General features: G+C 35.0%; 1 protein-coding gene across 1 annotated transcript in view; it reads left to right on the top strand.

The window, feature by feature from the left end:
- The first annotated feature begins 13,835 nt into the window (after positions 1 to 13,835).
- Positions 13,836 to 22,921, top strand: part of Cpr50Ca (Cuticular protein 50Ca) — a 50,996-nt gene continuing 41,910 nt past the window's right edge. Inside the window, exon 1 of the mRNA XM_036375800.2 lies at positions 13,836 to 14,372. Coding sequence (XP_036231693.2) covers positions 14,310 to 14,372 — 63 coding nt within the window. The 5' untranslated portion in view covers positions 13,836 to 14,309. The remainder of the gene's footprint in view (positions 14,373 to 22,921) is intronic.

Below are 22,921 nucleotides of genomic sequence, written 5' to 3'. Positions count from 1 at the left end.
TGGAATTTATGCTGCTTCCGAGATATGCAAAGTCCTTAGCTTTTTTTCAAATTTATAGCTGACTGTGGCAGACGCGAAGAACCGTTGCGTATGCCCTCCAGGTACTTTGTCGTTCCCTCGTTCCCCATAGAACGTACTTCTTTCGTTTCATTTTCCAGGCTAGGAAAGGCTGTGGGTCTACGATGCCAATATCATCTGCGTACCCCAGTACCATTGTACCTTTACAGATTAGCGGCACGAATGACATTTTCCAGTATTATATTGAAGAAGACACACGAAAGGGGATCTCCCTGTCTAAAACCTCGTCAGGTTCTTCCAGATTTTGAAGCTGATGGTTTTGCTCAACGTCTTCCGGCATAACCGTATGAGTTTCGAAAAGATATAAAATTTAGACATGGCGTCCTGTCAATGCTGTCGAAAGCGGCTTTGAAATCGACAAAAATCGACTTTAGCAGTTTTATGTTCCCTCCAATTTTTGTTTTCAGTCTGGGTGTCTGTTATCAGGCTACTTACTTACCATAAATACTCGTACCGACTTTTAGCTACGAAAATCCGTTTAACTTCTGTGTTTTTAGTTTTTTATCTGACATTTATTTGAGAAGAGAGAGATTCTTTTAAATTTTCGAAAAAATTCTAACAGCTGTCTCCCCGGATTGACAGTTACAAACCTTCAAGCTTTATTAAGGTAATACGCATATAAGCTTCCTAAGTGTCAAAGCGTAGTTTTTAGGCCTCAAATATATAGGATTGGGAAATGTCGGTGGTTTTCTTTGAGAAGATTATATCTTTGCAACTAATTCAAGCGTAGAAAATATTAAGGGTCTCTGAGTTTCTTAATATATAGCTCTATAATATATAATGGGCGAGAGATGAAAACGAAAGTTCATAACTCTGTCGAAAGCTCACTGACCACGCACACAGCACGCCATAAACGCAATTGATAAACTTGACAATAAACTCTTTACTTTCTGACCAGATGCGTTGGTTTGCGCGTTCAAATTACCAGCGCCTTGACGCTTACAACCACAGGCACTAATCACACGAAATAGTTGATTATGCACTTCCTAACCGCCTGACAATTTGTACTCGTACAACAGCGTGACGTAAACTAACACACTTGCAATGCCTACCCACATGCGAGTGCAAGCTTATACACCTGTCAACCACATGTCAAAGCGTTTGACATATTTGCGTTGACACTGTGTCCACCAAGTGAAGTGTGCGGACCAAGCTAACCAAATGAGCTTTAATAACACTTGCCTATGCATATGTATGTGTATGTGTGATCGTATGATGAGAACGTACGGGTGCATATTCGTATTAGATATATGTAAATAGTGGATTGCCGTCAGCATGCATCGTGCCACCGACAGTTATTGTCAACCGACAAATCTCCAATGGAATGTAATTTCAACATTGACAATAAGTGTGACATATTTGCGAGCGTGAGTGTAAAGCGATGAGGTGACAGTGTGCGTGGGTGTAAATCGAATCACACCAATAAAATAACCAAACAGTGAAAAATGGACGAGCATTCCTTTTTTCTAGTTATTCACGGACTGGTTATTTAACTAGTTACACGATGTAGGTTCTTAAAAATAAAAATCAAATAGAGTTGAGAAATATAAATATATATTTTTAATTATGCTGTCACAATTTGTTCCCCTTTTTAACACATATTACATGTATAATATGAAAATGAAAGAGCTTCCAAAAAATGTTAGATAGACGACTTTGATGTAAACAAACCCCTGCTTATTTACAAAACACCCCTGGCATTCCAACAGCTTCAACTCTCAAAGCTAATTTTAATAAATAGACTGACCGACAAGTTCGGAAGCCTCGCCTTGGCTAGCAAACATGTGGTCAATATTTTATTTAATTAAAATAGTTCACGTTTGGTTAAGGCCAGCGAAAACATTAATAAATTTCCCAATGTTAGCCGTTTTCCAGAGTTTTTTTCTTTGGTCTCCATCTCATTTTGTCACGCAAACAAACTGATTTGCAGGCAATTAGGCTACTGTGAAAAATTGTATCACTGTGCCAACATTTGGTCATGTATATTGTTAGTGCCATGTTGCAAGTGGCATGTTGCATGCTTTTCAAATTACTTATGAAACACGCAGAGCGGAAGCCACATAAGAAAAACTTGTAAGTCAACAATAATTTAAGTTGTCAGTCAAGACAAGTCAAGGCAAGTCTATGTAAAGCAGCAAGCTCTTTCAGAACTGGTGTCAAGATAATATGTTATATCTCATTTTTGTGGCAATAATATGATGAATCACCGTGGGCCGATGGAGCTATAAAATAGCTTGAACAAGTATCAAAGAAAGTTTTCGGTATTATTCACCTGTGAGTAAATTAATTTTATATGCCTCCTTGATATAATCGCCGCCTTAGTTGAATTGCCTCCGCAAGCACAATTTCCGATCAATATGACTGTGAAAGAGATTTTGAAATGTCTATAGATATCGTAAAACCTTAAAAAAAGAGGCGTGTTAAGAAATGAGAAAAGATCACTCTATAATACATATAAATATGTGTATTACAAATAGCGGGCTTCAGTCGGTCGACTTCCATTGCTTTGCGACAAATATCACAAAGTTTACTAAAGTATTATTTGGTACTCAAATTCCTTAGAGGATGAGGAAGCTCCCAGCCATACCTCTCCCTAATAATACCCATTCAGAGGAGTTTCAAATTTTATTATTCGTTCATAACAGGGCAAAACACATTTGTCCGGCGTTTCCTTCTGGGTGCTATAAACTTCGTGGCATACTTAAGATACGCTGTTCAGGATATCAAATTAGGTAGCAACATTTATGAAACTACACGCTTCGAGCGTCTCTGGATTTAACATTGTAAAGTAGTATACTTTAAAATCAGATTGTACAGTATAATCTCAAGTCGTCTGAGAGATAAACAGGGCACTTTCATTCGGCTTTTAACACAGTTCCACCCATTCGGCACACTGTACACGCAGTTAACCCGTTTCCAGCTAAGTCAGTCAGTCACTTCCGCGCTTAAAAACTTATTTTATTTTTGCTTTTTCGTCGACACATTGTGGCATATCAAACGCATCCGCATACTATTTATGTATGCATAGTACACTTAGATAGTTTTTATAATATAGCAAATTTTACACCAACCACCGCGTTGTAAGTGCACGTGCATATGTATACGAGTGTGGTATGCCACCAAACAACAGCAAATGTGAGATTTCCGCTTGCAATATTCGGCTCTAATCTCATGCAACTTGTCTCCACAAGAGCACTGTGTTTGTCGTTGTTGTCGTACGCAGCTTCTTTTTATTCGCCGCCGGCCTGGGAATACGCGTTCACCACAATATAACATTCACTGTGACTAGCCCCAGCCAGTGTCATGGGTTTTGCACTGTCGACCGCTCGATGTCTAGTCTGCGACGCTTAGGTTGTTGTCTAATCGGCTGCCAGCGTGGTTTATCAGTCTGGCGGGAGAGCAGGCTGGTTAGCTCCTTTTCATTGTCAGCTTTTTGTTTAATGTATTTTTCGGTTGTCGCTTGTGGCGCTGATTTTATGTGATAAAAATCATTTTGCCTTTGGAATTGCAATAAATCAGCGCCTTAGCCTGCCACTTGCCATTTGCCACACGAGCTGCATGCGACATTAGCTATGCGACTGCTGCGCTTCCTCGCTTTGTAATTGTTATGTGGTGTCTTCTGCTCAGTGGTTTTATTGTTTATGGCAATGGATTGCTCAAATATGGTATTATGGGTTTTAGACTACATACCTTTGCATATTTACCTCAGTGGCTTATTTCAAAGATATCACACATACTTTAATCGTATTTTGATATAACATCTATTATACAATCTTTAAATCCGAACATAGACAACTATAATTTATAACTGCTGCTTCTTTAGTTGATGGCTTGGTTCTAACGGACCAGCTTGATTTCCTCAGAACAGTTTTCAATAACATTTTCTATTATTACTAGATCACTATCAGGAGCTGCTTACTGATCTATCTGTTACGGCACACCTTAAACTGCATTGGTTCATAATGCTATAAAATGAATATAATTTTTAAGGCCTACATAGGGCTTTCCTTTATGCATGACCGGACACAAATATTCCAAAAACTTGGTCTTTCCCAGATTACCTTATAAAGAAGTAGATCAAATTTTACTAATTTCTGGTTAAAGTTATAGGTATACTCTACTACCTGACTTTCACTATTATTGATTCTTTGTTGCACTTCTATTAGTGCTTTTAATCTGAAATATATATATAATGTACCAAAGAGAATATGTAATTACATATCCCTTTCAAAAGCCCTGTACATCCACGCAGCTTTAGTGATGCAAAAAAATTTCCAGTATTCTGTCATCTTCACTTTCCTCAACAAACTCAGCGTTCTCCTCACATTTTTGTCACATGACCAATCACACAAAGTAATAGACAACTACCAAGGTATTTTGACAATGGAAGCATTTTGAGTATGTACGAGTATTTCAAGTTATCATTTAGTTAAATAACTATTTTTCGAAGATGAAAAGCCAATTTCTATACAATGTTATTTTGATTTGAGTCGCTGTTCTGTAGCAAATGGCCACTTTTATGACTGATGGAACTTACTTCTCAGATAATGCATGTGGCGCGGAGTGATAGCTATTAGAAGCAACGGTAAGACATTGGTCATCAGGTCATGTCGATTGTTTTCGCACCCCCTTGCCATTACACTGCTGCTGCGGGATTTTAGATAGCAAGCCCTCATTCAGTGAGAGCCCATATTAAAAATGTTAGTAATCATTTAACAGTGTTTAAGGCTAAACTGTCGAGTGTTTAGTCTTCAAGAAATCGTAGAGCATCTGATATTATATCAGCTTATAAATTAATCGATTTCTTATATGTATGTCAGTAGGACTTCTTTAAGCTAGCAAAAGTCATTAAGAGGTTAGGCTGAAACCGTGAAGTTATTTTCTCAGTGAGACTCAATTTTTTTTGGACAGTTCCTAGAAAGGTATTAGCAAAGCTATTATGGCAAACTGAACGCATCTTTCAGGCAAGACTAGTTTTAATAGTTGAAGAGCTTAAATAACAGAAAGCATTAGCCGCTAACACTAGTTCCACAAATCTACTGCAGAACTACAACCATTGCTATTTTGATTGAAGCGCATCTCATTCCTAATACTGATTATTTCGAAATTTTCCTCAAGACCTCGCTTACCATGGTTCGAATTCGTTGTTTTTCACACCTACATACATCCATACATTCTCTATGAGCGCAATCCAATTTATGTGCTGATTACCGTCATTCCAAGCAATGGACTGAATGAATACTCGTATACTGCACGCTTATTAGAAATATTAGAAATGAGTGCTTGTTGGCGTGTGGCTACGTGACTAAAAGCGTGGACAATGGTCGGAGGCACCACCAACAAAAACACTACACTAATCCGACAAATGAGGCGTGTATTAGCGGACACTCATACGCCATATGGGCGGATAATAATGATGGACTTCCAACACCAGCCTAACCCTCTATTTATATTTGCCATATATGTTAGTGTATGTGTGTGCAGCTTCGGTAGTATTAGTGTGAATACCCTTGCACTCCAAAGCAATAATAAAGTGCGAAACGTGCGCACACGCATACGATTATTGCATTTCGTTCACACAGGCCCGAGTGGTCTACTGCTGGAAAATATGGACCTTGCGACCAACCATCCGCCCGCCCGCGTTGACCGCTAGGAAACGCAATTATTTTGCTGTCAATCAATTGATTTGGCAAAGCATGAAAATATTGCACAACATGAATTGCGTGCGTTCTGCTCGTGGTTGGCCTTTTTATGCTCTCGCCTCATTTTGTTCGTCGAATTTCCTGCGTAGACAAGACAAATTCGGTATTTCATAAGCACATAATAGATGAATTGCTCTTGAGAAGAGCACGTAATTCACTGATAAATTTTTAATGTGCTGTATGTCATTTGAAACGCGTCGGGCTGCTGGAGTTTTGAGTTGTTTTTCTAATCTCAAACGAGGTGTCGAAGCTGTCTTTTGTAGCTGAGCAGATGGAAATATTGAATTTCCGAAATGGAATCATAAGTTGAGAAAAATTTGGTTTTTTGACTGGAATTCGGGCTTCTGATCCATTGCTTCCATGCGCGCGAGTGCGATGTGAGGGACTTTATTGTAATTTTTGCTCAACAAAATTCTTCTTCCTTAAGCACCAAAAAGTAATATAAATCTGTTTGGATGCTTCCAGTAATATTTCTATGTTTATATGGTAAGTCTCACAAGACACTTCACAAAAACAACTCTTAGGCGCATACTGCAAAGGAAATTACATAAGTCTGCAAAAATGAATCCGTGTTATAGAAAAATCTCTTGCTCTTTCGGCGACGACCTAGGCGAGCAACTAGTAAAACCCAACCTGATTTTTAGGCTGGTAATATTCGTCAATCAGGAATATATATAGACAAATATAGACAGGAATTCCGAATTCATTAGGTGGCCATAGGTTGTAGCGCTGTTTAATCAATGGCCACCTGATAATTTCGGAGTTGCTAGACCTAAGTCCAGCGCTACAATAAGAGTATATTTGAACAGCCGATAAAATCTAATAAACCACTTTTGATATTCAAAAGGGAAGCGCCGGTCCTTCAAACAACCATACATACAAGTATCAATGGTGTCGGTGTAGTCTATTAAAACCAATATAAAGTTGAACTATTCAATTTACACATCTTTTATCGAGACCAAATGGGACCCGCTCATCTGTAGGGTGTCGAATCAGTACCATTTTGAGACGGGGATTGGCAGTACTCTCATTTATTTCTTTTTAACATTATCTTAAAAATATTTATTTTGGCTTTGATTGTCACAATTCTGCAACTGCGGAAACTGAAGAAAATTTGGCAGTCGCCGCATAATAAGTATTCCTGATTGAACGAAATGGAGCATAGTTTCGAGAAATTCCAATCAGGCTGCTTTCCAAAAGTTTACTCCATTTAAAGCTTTGGCCTGAAAGCTTATTCGAGCTATAATAGAGGATCGGCAACAGGTATTAAATTCACTACTTATATCTTCTGTAACTTTCTAAAAGATTGTTCTTCAAAATGTTTTCTTAAACATGTTACCGAAGCACCAGGAAGGCTAAAAATGTTGTAGGACACAAGCTGTCAAAGTTGTACGGGAGAAGATGATGTGAAATCATCTAAGCATTTGCTGTTCCATTGTTCCGCGTTCGCAAGACTGACGTTGAAACATATCGGTAGTCTTAACTTCGGTGAACCAGGAATCATGGCCGTCCTTAATAAGTAAATTTGTGACAGTATCTTGCTTCGTCGAATTATGAGCGCCTTATAATGAACTACGGATAAATAACAATTTTAGGTACCACAACGGACCGGCGTTCTAAGCTCTTTAAGTGAGATCCCTATTATGATCGACCTCTTAGCCTAACCTTACCTGGCCCAACCTAGAGCCTTAAATATTTTTTTCCGGACTCTTTTATGGATATTAAGTTGCCACCTACAAATAATGAAAACATGGAAAATAACTTACTATGCAGCAGTAATAGGTGACTAAAGCTGTCTTTCAGCGAGTATTTAGCGAGCTATCATTCAAATAAGGTTGATGTCTATAAAAAATGTTAAAATTACAAAAAACATGACAAGATGTGTGTGAAACGTAAACAATTAAGAAAATTATTCAAAATCTATTCAGCGAAACTTTAAATCAACATATTTTGAATAGAGTTGCCATCCATCGAAACAAGTACAACCATTAGAGGTGTTGTAAATAAAAAATTAATAAATTATATGGCTCAAACTTAATGCTACCTTTGTTATACGCTGAACTGGGTATATTAAGTTTTGTTACACCCAATAAAGAATCGTCAGAGACCCTATAAAATATACGTATATATAAATGGTGAGCATGAGAGCTGAGTTGATTTAGTCATGTCCGTTTGACCGTCTGCATACATTAATACTCGAACTAGTTTTTGAGTTATAATACAAACCGAACGTTCGGAATCAAGTGCTTGTATGGAAAACTGTTTTATTCGACGAGATATCTGCACAAAATTTGGATTGTTGTAAAAGGCAACGATCAAGTCTCCGAACTAATTGTTCAGATCGATCTACTATAGCAAATAGCTGCCATACAAACAGATCGGTCAAAATCAAGTTGCAGATCTTTTTATACGCTTTATGCTATAAGAAATGCACCTATGAAGGGCATAGCTTTGAGGGAACCTAAGTTAACGTTTTTTCTTATTTTTATTTTGATTATAGAAGTTTGTTGAAACTTACCGTTATTCCTCTTATCAGCTATATAATCATTCTTTAAATAATCAAAGCAAGCTAGCAACAGGCATTCGTAACTCTGTATAAATAACGGTAAAGACACTAACATAACAAAAACAAATACCACAAAGGAAGAGCAACAACTCCAGGCAATATTCAATAATGGCAGTCAACGAAACTAGAATGCCAAGCAACTTTTCAATTACTCTTTCTTTCTACTTCTTTAACCTTTTCTTCTCCTCCATGTACTACCGATCACAGAGCACGTCAAATTATTGTTCAAGCAGTAGTGGGTGCAGTAGAAGAATTGATAGACAATTTGCCACTTTAATTGTCGCAATTTTTCAGCACAACGAACACACACATAGCCCCTGGTGGGTGTGTGAGTGTAAGCAGCAAGAGTTATACGAACAGTAATTTCAACTGACAACTCGCCTCATTTGGCCGTTAGGTTCTCCCGCACGTCGCATTAACCATCCGATGTTCGGAATAATATCAATTTCACTTGATTTTCGGCATTTCCGCCTCCACTACAACTGAGTGTCGGAAGCATGTGGCAGCAGAGGTCACTTGGAGGCCCAGCATAGGTCCCATCACACATGTTTATTCCTAATTTGTCGAGGTGTATGTGTGTTTACACATACATATGTGTGTGGTAATTTTGTCCCATTCACTTAAGTATGCCCATTAATTGTTCTGACACACAGCCATCACAGCCCCACTTCCCAGCTTCCACACCTCTGCACCCTTGCCCCTCTTCTCCTGCGCTGTTTAGCGCAATTCCATTTTACTTATCTCTCTTTTCACTTCTTTCTCCTCGCTCAGCAAATGATTTGCACTGCTTTATTTTCGGAGCAATGCTCACATGTGTGTATGTTTTTGTTGTAGTTGTAGTTGTACAATTGAAATTGTGTAATTGCTGTCAATTTGACATTTCGTTACATTTCGCTTCGATTCGCTTCGTTACATTTTTCAGCTTTGGCTTTGGTGGAAAAGTTCTAATTGCCTGTGACACACGGCATCATTTGGCCAAGTGTGACCCACTGCACTTCATTGCTTGCCTTGGAGGAATTAGGTACATGTATTGTATATTTTGTAAACAGGTTTTTTGTTAGTATATGCTTTTATTGTAGACATATATGCACATACTTTTTATTATCTTGGGTTATAGACATCTCTGATGTGGCCTTCGGTCATCTGAGTTTCCAATAAAAAAAGAAGCATTTTTATTGCTACTATCAAAAAGTTTGCGAGATACTGCGTTCTGTCATAATGTTAACGAATGAAGATATAAGTATTTATAAAATAGTGAGCGATTTTTTAGTTTAGAATTAATTAATTATCCTTTAGTTCCAACCGTGTTTCCATACCTCCAAAGCTTTGGGACTCCGACTCTGGGAAATTTGATATGGTTTATAGAATAAAGCAAGGATATAGTATATTTTCCTACTCACTTGGGTAGCTGAAACTTCAAGTGGTTTCTTTACAGTACATGTTTACATACAAGGGAAGGGATCAGTCTGTAAAAAATTATATAAAGTGGCATTAGTGGCATGTTCCTTCACACATGTTTACGGACAGATGCCAAACGAGTTATAAGGTGTGTTCCAAAGTAAACAATAAAAAAATAACAAAGTAAACTCTAGTGGCGCCATCTATATGTCGACTAGTGCGTTCGAATCTGCTATAATTTATCGACTTCAAGTAAAAATTTCATAACATTTCATCAATTGGAAGAGAAGTTATTGCGTTTTAAGTGTCAGTATGTTTTTGTCATCGGTGCGAAAATGAGATTCGAACAAAGAGCCAACATTAAATTTTGTTTTAAAATTGGTTAAACTTTTACCGAAACGTTTCAATTGATGAAAAAAGTTTATAGCGATGATTGCCTATCCCGTAGCAGAGTGCACGAGTGGTTTCAACGTTTTCAAAGTGGTCGTGAGGACATAAATGAGAAATGAGCCGAAACCCAAAAAATCGCGCCTGGAGAAGTCAAAAGTGAAGACAATGCTGATTTGTTTTTATGATTCCAAGGGTATTGTCCACAAAGAATTTTTTTCTGCCCGGCCAAAACGTTAATGCGGTATTCTACCTTGGAGTTTTGAAGCGTTTGGTGTGCCGTATTCGACGTGTTCGGCCCGAATATCGCGAAGATGGAAGTTGGCGTTTGCTGCACGATAATGCGCCGTCTCATCGATGACGCTTGTGGCCGATTATTTGACCTAAAATCACATTTTAACAATCAACCACTCCCCGTATATACCTGATATGGCACCGTGCGACTTCTACCTTTTTGGAAAAATGCATTTGCCGATGAAAGGAAAGCGTTATGTAAACGTGGTGGCCATTCAAGAGCCAAGGAGACTATTTTGAATAAAATTAATTGATTTTGCCGATAAAACCATTTGTTCTGTCCTTTTTTTTAAAGTCCTGTTTACTTTGAAACGCACCTTGTATATTTGGTCGTGTCATTATGGAAATTACATAAATAATTTCAAAATCTTTTTCGTATTAACTATATCAATTTTGTCACAGGTGGTAGATACAATAGAAATATTTTTAGTGGGAACAGTTCAACACCTATAAACCAAACGCAGAACCAAAAATCCAAACCATTAAGCTTAAGCTTCTTAAGCTTTAAAATAAGTCCACGTAAATATAGTTTACAAAAACATGAATTTTTTGAACAGTTTAAAAGACATCGGAACAGTTTGTAATAAAATTAAAAAAAAATTTACGTAGAATTTTATAAAAGGCGCAATAATTAATAAAAATAATAATTATTAAAAACATGCTAATATGAGAAGCTGAGATAACATGGGAACAGTTTTTAATGAAAGTAAAAAATTAATTTACCCATAGGACTATAAAAGGACGTATTGAATTAATAAAAGTCTATTCATAAGATGAGTTTAGGCCCTCTGGGAACAGTTTGTAATAAATGTGAATAATAATTTTATTATATATTAATATACGGAGTTTTATGATGGGAAATGTTCTCATGGTAAGAAAAAATTTAACAAAATATATAAAGCATCGTTTATTGAATTTTATTCCTTAGAACAAACATTTAAATATCATATTGCGATCACCAAATGCTTTTATTTATATTATTCGATTCGCTTTCATTGCTTCACTTCCTGCATTTTGTGTTTTTAAAAATGGAACCAGAAGTGAAAAATGAATTAAGATCATAGCCAAATACACGCACCGGCAATACTTAACACACAACTGACTCTCGTTTGTAAAAAGTGTAAGCAACTAAATAATTACGCTTGATAGTAATTAATAATAAAATCAGTCAATTGAATGGCACGAAAGAGATCATATTGGTTAACGGGAACTCAAGTGGTATTACATATCAACAACAGGAAATCCAAAAGCAAAAACCACGAAGAAAAATTTACCGCTTAATTAGCAGATTATATTAGAGTATTTAATTTAATTTTGAATATTTCGGAGAGTATTTAAGTCAAACAAAGTGATGATGCTGACAAATTCGGTGGATGGAAATCGAAAAAAAAAAATAAATAAATAATAATGAAAAACAATTGCAAATCCCGTTATTGAATAACAAAGCTACCACTTTACACTTTTGGCCATGAACAAAAGCGACTGGAAAGCATATATATGTACAGTTATATACAAACTGATTACGAAAGAGCAAAAAGTGTATCCGAGAGCGTTTACAGTTATTTCTTTGATGTGTGCAGCTGGTTAGACGACTCACCCAAATCAGGCACGACGCTAGTAATCCTGTCTGCAAGCAGCAAAGGCGCTGCGAAAGTGAGAGTGAACGAATAGATGAGGCCAAAAACAGTTGTATAGCCAATAGATGGGATCAAACGTAACTGCCAGACTGAATAAATGATTGAATGTCCGCTTGACTGCATGACTGCTGTCGGTAGTGAGTGTATGATTGCTTGAAGGAGACCCGCAATATACCCACAGTGGGCGTGTGTCAATGCGGTGCCCGAGGTGAGTGGCAGCCTTAGCTGAAATGAAAAGAGAGTATCTAGTTGAGGAAAAGCACAAACAAAATGTCGCCTGGAACCCGAATTATCGACCAGTTCACGTGCTTATGACCAAGACTTTTCATTCACTCCACTTGCTTTTGTTGCACTTTTTCGCAATGTACCTCGCGAGGTAAATGTGTTATGAAAATTTTTCACTACTGCGTTGCATGCAACAAAACACAAGTGACGCTAAAAACTGTTGCACAGTTGAATTAGTGGTGCGCAAGCGTGCAGATCAGCAACGGGAAAAGCTGCAACAGCTACAAAATTTGTTTGAGAAAAAAATATTGTGACTGAAAGTGAATTTCAAATAAAGCTTGAATAGTTTTGCAAAAAGTGTTGTGAGTAAAAGCAGTGCGAAAAGGAATTAAAGTTAATTCAAGCTAAAACTTAAAAATTAATCGATATCAAATAATTTTATGTTGAAATTAAAAATCAATAGATAATATTATTGATATAATGGCATTTAATATAATAAAAAAAATTCAAATTTTTTTTATATCTTTTTTTAAATAATTTTTTATAAAATTATTTCAACTTCGCGGAGGGATAATAGCAAACAAGTTGCCTCAAAAAAAAAATTTTATTTAAAGTGTTCACTTAATTTTTAAATGTTGGATTTTACTTTAAATAATATTTTTTTATATTTAAATATAATAAGTTAATATCAATCAAATATAAATAAATAAATTTTTATTTTTTTTATTTTTTAAGCCCACAATTATAATGAGAACTTTTTTGTTTTTATTGTATTTTTATATTGGAAATTCAAATAGTCTTAACTAATAATAAAAAATCCTGTGGGACCTTAGAGCATTAAAAACATGAATAAACCCGTAAATTATTACCGTAAAAGTTTTATATTTTATAATTTAAGAGTTATATAAATTGTATATAAATTTAGAAAAAAATACTATGCTAAATACTTATGAAACCATTAATATAATACAGGGATTTTGCACTTGAGAAATAGAAATTAGTTTAGTTATAATACAAAAAGGAATTTAAATAAATATATACGTACATTAAAGGAATAATCATAATTAAAATATTAAATTTATTAAAATAATTTTTTCGAATATTAAAATAAAATTTATTTTAAAAAACTCTGTGAAATAGTAATATTTTTATGTTTGATTATTTTATTTCTTTTAACAAATATATCAAAATTCAAAAGAACGTCAAAAAGCAAAAACAATGCAATAAAACATTATTACTCTAATAAAAAATTATTTTATTTTGACTCAACATATCTAAAAAATTTAAAATCTTTTATAACCACAAAAATTAAATGTTATATAATATTATTCATACTATAATTTGAATAATTTCAAAATTTGTTGTTGGATAGCAACCTTGTTGCGCAGAGACAATATATAAATAAAATTAATTATAACAAAAATTATAAAAATAATAATTACAAAATATTCGCCTTTCATAAATATTATCCTATCATAAATATCTCCTTTTTTTCTATACGCACATTTCTTAATTTCCAAATTCCCCTCCAACACCTTCAAGTCAGTGTGAAACGCAAATATTTTGCATACAAAACTACAATTACTGTTAGTCCAATAAGAGTAACGAAACGCTTGCTGAAACCCGTTAAATATTCGCGATCATCGTTGGTATGCCTTTGTTATTTTATTGTCTGTTGTTGTTGTGGTCTTTGCCCAACAGCTGCGTGCAGTGACTTTGAACTTGGCTCGCGCAGAGTGCGTTAAGTGTGCATACCTCAAGCTTCGAACGACAAGAACAACAATAACGCAGCTACAAATATTTGCTTGACAAAACACACAACAAGCAAAGAAATAAGTAAAATTATCAACAATAACAACAAAAGCAATTTATCGAAAAAGCGCAAGTCATAACCACTTCCACTTAACTTTAACGGGCACTGCAATACCGTTAGCGACGTTCACGCCGCCCGCAACTGCTTGCAGCCTGCAGCAACTCGCTTGCAGCATAACCTGCAACTGTCGATTTAGCCACAAAACGTATATGAAAATGTTGCCGACTCGCAGGTTGGTGGCACTTGCTGCTGCTAGCTTCACCCTCGCTGTGGTAAGTCAAAATGCAAATTTTACACTGTGGAAATTAGTTATTTATATTGTTTTTTATCGTATTTCGTTGCTTACAAAAAAATGTGTGGGAATATTGGTAGAAAAGGACTTTTATCATATATAGTAAACCAGTGAGCAAAGCGAGCGTATATTAAATTAACGACTCCAACTATGGTACATATATATCGATTAATCATCTACTATAATCGAGTCACTCATACTGAGCATAAGACTGTTTTTGTATTTTTCTTTGACTTCAACATCACTTTGCCCCGCATATCATTGCGATCTTAAGACTTTGATTTGAGCGCATATAAAATCACTGGTAGATTATCCAGCAAATGAACGAGAACTGAGGTAATGTCATAGCAAGCGGATATCTTCTTCTTAACAAAACTCATTTCGAAACATAACGGTATTACCATCGATGTAAAGAAGGGCGCCATGAATAGTAAACAATAATAATATTTAAAATTATTGTTCTCGATAAGATTTTAGCACAAGTTTTGAACACTTTTGTACTCTATGGTCATTTATTCTCAATTGAGGAGTTTTCAAACCCGTTGTCGAAAAAAAATGCGTTAGAAATAAATTTTCTGTTCAAAACTTGTGATTCCCTCAAACTGATAAAAGAGTTTACATTTTCTGTTTATTTTCGAACAGAAGAATTGAGACGGGAGCCTCGGTCCAACCCAATTTCCGGTCTAACCAAATTTTAGGGTCTTTTTACTTTTTTGAATTTAGTTCTAACCATTAACGGTCATTAAATTGATTTTGGTATGACAGATTTTCTCCGAAGAACGCTCGCATTTATTCAGAAATCTTTAATTTAAGTAGCAAGTACATGATTTTTTCATGAATACTAGAAAAGAGCTGCTGAAAAAAATTTTCTTCTTCGATTTCAATTAAGTTGGTGGTACAAAAAAAATTTAGTTCAAAGCCTTTGTATACAAAAAAACTTTTTCAAAGCTGTACCTATACGATGCATAGGGTATATAGAGTTTGGCAAAAAACTTCTTACACCCAGAAAGAAACGTCGGAGACCTTATAAAATATATATTATATATAAATAATCATTGTTACGAGCTGAGTTGATTTAGCCATGTCCATCTGTCCGTATATACGCAAACTTGCCCCTCAGTTTTTGAGATATCGCTCAGAACTTTTGCACAAAGGAATGGCTATTATATCCAACACTGTCGTTAATTTTCTAATTTTCTTATGAATACTCGGTAACAAATGGCCTTCTTTTTTTAATAAATTTTAAAATTAAAAAATTTGGTTTTTTTTTATGAGTAATAAAATTGTAGTAATTTACTTCTCCATGGTCTCTTAATTTGTCAAATAAAAGATTTTAACGCATATATTTTACGATTTTTTCTACTTTCTCCGTTTCTTGCTGGAGAAGCACTTCCAATTTCTTACACCACTTTTGTTTTCATTTGATTTAAAATTTTTGCTGCGGTCCACATTTGCGTACTAATTAATGGCACTAACATACCTAAAGAGTGCTGCCACCTCATGGAAGTTATAAAGTCTCTGAATAATTTCGGCTCATTTCTTGCTCTTTACATTGTTTTTCTAACATTTTCACACCCAGCCACCACACTTTGTCGACAATTTGCGCATGCAAATAAAACATAGCAACAACAACAATAAAAACAAACATAGATTTTTATCTCTCAACGCCTTATTAACTTCCATCAGCACTTCAATTCACTTTACCGCTTAGTTGACTTGACTTTCCGCACTTTTCAGTGCACCGTGGTGTTGCATGCATCGCGACTCATTTGTGCAGTAACTCATACATACATAATTTTTATGCAAATGTGTATGTATGTATGCATATTTATGCTATTTTACTTGTTTTTACTTTCTGCAGTTTCCTTCAATAATATTTTTTTTTTTTGGGTTTTGTTATCATTTGCATTTGTTAGCTTTGTTGTTGTATTTCATTTTAGTTTTTTGTGCATTTTTCTGTGGACGGAAGTTGTTAGCTGCATCTTTCTCACTCATTTGTAGTGAAATTTTCAATTGCAAATTAGTGTGGCTTATTAAATATCTTTGGTTTTTTGGCGTCGTTGATAGTTTAGGGTTTATATGTATCCGATTTCCTTTTTCTACTCTTTTAACTTTATAGGATGTAATTTTTATATTGATAAAAAGTTGATATTAATTAATTATTATTTATTTTATTAAGTAATATTATTAAATCATTATTGATAAAAAATAAATTATATTTTTTTAGAGTTAAAAAAATTATTAAAATTTCTAAAGTATTATTATTCTTAAAATCAGTTTTTGATAATTATTAATTTATATGTTAATTTTTTTACAAATTTTTTTTTAATTTTCTTACTTTAAAAATTTATTTTATGTTTTTAAGTTTAATTTGTATTTAATTCATTTTTTTCAACTAATATGTATTTAATTTATTCCTCTTTCACTTATATTATCTATTTTCATTATTTTTGCTTTTTCCATCGCTCAAATTTGTTCATGCTTTTTTCCAAATTTCTTTTCATTTTCTACAAAATTTTAAAAAAATATGATGCACATAAAATTAATGTTCCATTGCAAACAGTTATGTCCATTGCCAACGGCATATCTCGTCGACAATTGCCACTTACAATTGCCGTTATAAATCATTCTTAATGATAGCGCTTAGCCAACAGATGTATGGCAGATATACATATACATAAGTAAATATAAACACACACATAGATCCTTAAGTTTTGGCAAAATATCAAAGAGATTTCTTATTTTACTAATTTTTGTTATTCTTTCTGCAAATAATTAACTGACAAAATCATTATCATTTGGAAATATGGTTTTGACAGCTGGACACTTTATTTGACTAATGAATAGATTTATTAAAACAACTTCCTTAGTTTTTTTTTCTTATTTTGCTGTGAGTTTGTATCTTAAATTCAAATCGATTTTTTAGTTAATGCTTTAACTAAAAAAAAGTATATTTACTTGGTTGTTAAAATACTCATATAATATAGTATAAAACAAGGAAAAACGTTAACTTCAATTGCACCGAAATTATATTGCTGTAATACCTTTCACAAATACAAAAGATTCCTTGCAAGAACTTGATTTTGATCGGTCAGTTCGTATGGATGCTATATGTTTTAGTGGGCCGATATCGGCGGTTCCGACAAATGAGCAGCTTTTTGAGGAAAAAAGACGTGTGCAAAATTTCAAAGCTCGTTCGTACATACACAAACAGACAGACAGACATCGCTCAATGGCCTCAGCTCGTCAGGCTGATCATTTTTATCTGTATGTACTTTATAGGGTCTCCGACGCTTCCCTTTGGATGTTACAGACATTGTAGAAATGCTCAAGGTATAATGATCGATGCATACTAATAAGACGAGTTGAATAACCACCCTTATATATTACTTTTTTCATCAGATAACAAACATAAGATACTCAAGTCAAGTACAATGAAATTAATTGAAGTTATGGTAACTTAACTACACTACTAAAATAGCCGAAGAGAAGAATGCTTTCCGACATGAGCAATGATTATCGGCCAATCCTAACATCGAATTTATCCAATGTCGATGACTTTCATATATCCTTTACATCCAGAACCAGGCTCCAACACTAGAATTTACTGTTGACTAGAAAACAGTTAAATCGTATTGTTGATTGAAATGGATGGCGCAAGAGCTCCTGACCGCAGAATAGAGCGTAAGGCTCTTCGAAAGGTTTAGTACTAAAGAAGTTTTGATACTACAAGTATTGAAGCGCCCGTCATTGTTAGATATGGTTTTTTCAAAACGAGTTACTTCAGCTTGAGTAAGCAACTTAGCATTGGAAAATAATATTTAGCGCATTTTTGCTGACATACGGCCACAATTGCTGCAAAAAACTGGTCGCAACCTATTCGTTCGAATCGTTTTTAAAACATAATTGGCAAACCCTTATCTTTATAATAGGGCATAAGATTATGTATATACTTTTTATTTCTTCTGGAAAATCACATGTCTAAAAAAACACCCAGTAATTCATATTTCAAAGTCACATACGCTCACATTTCCTCACTAAAACAGATAGATATGCACACGAGAAACAGATATGGTAAAACTTTATTTTTCAAGCAAATAGCGTCACACTCTAAATTTTCCATCAAATATTTATTATTATATGGCATCATAAGTATGATTTTACCAATTGCACCCGTTGTCTGCAGACTCAAGAATTTTTTATGATTTAAATAATCAGAAAGTATCAGTTGATTTTTGACAATTTTTTCTTTTATGTTTCTACCTTATATGAGCTCGATTCAGCTCAAAATTTTTTATTCAGCATAAGTTATTATTACGTTGAATAATAATTTCACATGAATTCCAACTTTCCCGCTGAAGCTGCAATTCGATAACACATATTTAACTAAAAATATTACATTATAAATGCATAAAAATTTACAACCAAACCAATTTGGGTGCCATACCAACAATCTAGATGCATTCAGCGCGTCTTTTGGCACCGAAAGACTTTCACTTTCATGCGCTGAATAACGTTGCCAATAATGCAAATAATTATGAATTCGTGGATCAGTTGAAGGCGCTTAGAAGAGTTGGATGACTGCATTTGCCACATAGAAACACACACGATCAGATATATATAAGTAAAAAAAGTAACAACGATGACAATTGAAAAGCTGAACAAAGTAAGGAAGCCTCTGTCCGTTGTAGCCGAAATCTCAATCGTCGCCAATCCACGGCAATCATTTGTAAGTGAGAGTGGCCAAAGAATATGCTTCATAATTGAGCCGGAGAGTTGGCGTTAAAACAAAAGACTCTGCTGCTACTATGGCTAGCTGAGGCCAAATCAACTTTCAACGGGCAAAAATGAACAGAGTTGCAATGAAACTGGTTACGCACGCGCCACAGGCGCAGACCGAGGTGCAGGCTAAATTAAATATTGAAGCTCTTGAATCGTGTTTGTGTGTGTTGCTTGTGGTTTTATGCACAAAAGCGCGTCTTTTTTGTGCTTTGAAATGTCGTGCCGTTAGAGCCAAATTGGGTTTAACCAGCCTGATGTCATTAACTTGAAGTGATTTATTGAGAAATGTAATTGACCATGCCGCATTACATAATAACAACATGCCGCAAAACACAAGTCCACATGACGCATGTTGCATAAAACTGCTAAATGTTTTAACGCTCCTACTTTACGCTAGACGCCTGTCCAAGCATCTTGTTTTATGGATAGTTACTTGTCGGATCTTACGAGACATTCAGCTTCATCGGGTCCGAAGTCGATTGTGCGAAGAACATTTGGACAAGCTACACAAAGATCATTGGTGACCATCTTGAAACTAGAAAACTAGCACTACTAAGAAAAATGTGATTATCTGCTCCAATTCTTTCATAAAATACACATTTTAACGAATTTTCGTTTTTATGGAATTAAACTTAACATCGACGGGTTGAGCAAAATTGCTGAAAAGCTCTTCTGGAAAAATATTTTCACTAATGAGTAAACAACATATTTCATTTAGCATCAAGACAAAAGGAGAACTCATTTCTAGTATGGAATGCGAAATGAAATTATTGATCCTAACGCAACAATTCTATTAAAAGATTAATTTCGAGAAGAAGAAAGAGCGACGCGAGACTGGCACTGGCTGCAAAGTAAAGGATGAGCAGTAAAAAGGATTGATTCTCTAGCTACAAGAAAATATTATAAATTTATTACAGTGGTGGCCCTGGATGAGGCAATGAAAGGACAGAATAGATCAAAGTTAGGTCATAATATTCTATGTTTGTGAGGATTTTTGAAACTGTAAGATACGATAAGCGAAGTTGCTTTTTCACGGATCGATCAAAGCTCAAGGGGAATGCTCTCAATCAACCTTGATTGTTGTGTCAGACCACTGTAGTGTCTTTCAAGCAGAAGTGACAGCCATTAAAGTTGAATCAGATTTACTTCTCTGAAGTGCGAGAGATATGCATCCACTCCAATAGCTGCTACACAGGTCTTGAGCACGCTGAGAGCGAGCTCAAATCTGGTCAAGGAGTGCATAACTTCACTAGCTGCAGTATCAAGCTACTTCCATATTTAATTTGGGTTCCTGACCAAGCGGAATCGTCGGATAATGTAAGGCCGATCAGCTTACAATAAAGGGCTCCCTTACCCAAATTCCATCAGGATGGGAACGAGCTGGTGTTCAGCTTTTTTCGTGCGCTCGGACGCTGAATCTACGGTTCTCGCGCGAGTTCAGTAAGCTTGTGGGGTTGCAAAAGCCTTCTGGCTCAGAGTGGAAAATAAAGGACATCTTTATACTTTCTCCTCCATTGTTCAGCTTTCGCCAGACTGAGGTTGAAGCATCTCTGGTGATTATTCGTGGCCTCACTAAAAATCAGCATACTTACCTAACCTAACCTAACCTATACTTTGGATATACCAACCTCTAATCAGTACAGTACAACTGGTTTGATGAGTTTTAAAAGGAGTGTTGCGCTATTCTATAAACTTAAATGATTGTAAGACATGGTGAAGACACTCTTTAAAAATTTTACAAACAACAACAAAAAATCATCAAAGAAACTGCTTAGATGGTATTTAAGAACTTTTGGAACATTGAGCACTGTTTTTAATATATATCTATATATATACTTGTATTTATTTTTTTTCCTAAGTACCGCTTACGCATGCGCATATACACGTACATATATATTTACTCACATTTTTTGTTGCACACTGTGCATGAAGGTGGGTGTGTGAGCACAAAGAATGCGAGATATAAAACAATTAGAAAATTTGTTTGGCCTCGTTTTTTCAAACACCAAAAAGGCTATTTCGTGCAACGTATTTGTCGTATGTTGAAGTCGTTGCCTCCCAGCTGTATGCAAACCTCTGTGTCAGTGCAAGTGTATGCTAATATGTGTGTGTACATGAACTTTGTGCAATTTTCACGGCTACCTTGGATTCATCTCAACGCTTTGCACATGCGCACACAAAATTTTTGTTTAAATTTTTATTCAAAATATATATTTGTTTGCAAACTTTTTATACGTATTTTTTTAATTTCCAGGCGGTTTTCCCAAACCGCTTTTATTTTAAAATTTCCAAACATAATTTTTTTTTTCATGCCTTATGTCTTTGTTAGTGTTTCCAGACTTTTGTTAATTTCACTTTGTGTACATTCTCTTATTACAACAAAAACAACTGCAGTACAAATGGCATTTCGCACCAATTTCAAAAGTCACACATATTACATTTTCATAAATTTGCTGCATATGTGTGTTAGTAATTAACATATATACAGTTGTTTAGATATGTGTATGTGCTCACATGTTTGCTACATATTTGTCGTTCATCTTTTTTGCATGTTGCCTAATGAACTCTGTAGAAGTAAGTATAAAGCGCAAGCACAAACTAAACGGAAATCAAGTAAAGAAGGGCTAAGTGCGGGTGTAACCGAACATTTTATACTCTCGCAATTTGCTGAGGACCAAATGAAACTCAATCAAAGAGACTAAATTATATATAATATTATATATTGCGTATATGCAGAAGAAGCAAACCAAATAATCGGAGTCAATATTCTTCAATACCTCAATCATATTCAGCGCTATACCACATTATTTTCATGAACTTTACTCAATTTCATTACCGATATTTTCGGTAAAAAGTCAGCCATGGCCACTGAAATCCACTATTCAGAATTCAGCTTTCGACAATTTTTCGAGATGACATGTTATTATAGAAACACTATTTTTGTATAATTTTATTCTGATAAACTCGTGGTGCTTGATTTGTATTTTGTAAAGTGAGAGATTCATAGGAATTTAAAATCTTGCTGTATTGGAAAAAGGTGTGGTTGTTGTCCGATTTGACCTACTTTCACAATGTCATAATAGAGTTTTGAGATAATGTTATACATAAATTTCAATTGGTTAAGTAGTTTAGTTTTTCAGCTAAAGGTGATCGGTGTGACACTGATTGGCCCATTTTGGCACCGTTTCCTATGAAGCCGTTTGCTATCATCTTGGGTGTGAAATTAAACGTCGTCGACGCACTAATTTATTTAATTATCGGTAAACTAAATAGGGTTTCGCAACCTAGACGTTGCCATTTAAATGGCGTATGAAGAGATTATAAAGGGCTTATTCTCAACAAGTTTGGTTTATTTATCTTCAGCGGTTTGGAAGATATGTATATTAAACCATTTAGGTGGCGACCTTCTTCTAAAAAACTTTCAGTCTACAGGTGTCTCTCTTCGCAGTGATTTCCTTAACCAAATAACAGTTTTGTATTTTAATTTGGAGATTAGTTATAGTGCTTTATAGATTATTGCCTAACGGCATTTGAGCACCAAATATCACTAACATTTTTATTTTTATTTATCAGTTATTATCTACTACCAAATCAAAATAGCTTTTTCACTTCATAGTAACTTATTTCTAAAATTGTGCAATTCAGCATTGCATTTTAAATATATAAGTTCCAACTGATCCAATACTAAGTGCCAAATTTCAATTATTCTAAGGTACTACAAATATGTCTATTCCTGTAACATTTGTA

Source organism: Bactrocera oleae, chromosome 4 (genome assembly GCF_042242935.1).
Source record: "Bactrocera oleae isolate idBacOlea1 chromosome 4, idBacOlea1, whole genome shotgun sequence".
Lineage (NCBI taxonomy): Eukaryota > Metazoa > Arthropoda > Insecta > Diptera > Tephritidae > Bactrocera > Bactrocera oleae.
Note: the sequence above shows the minus strand (reverse complement) of the source record. Positions and strands in the feature narration are given on the sequence as shown.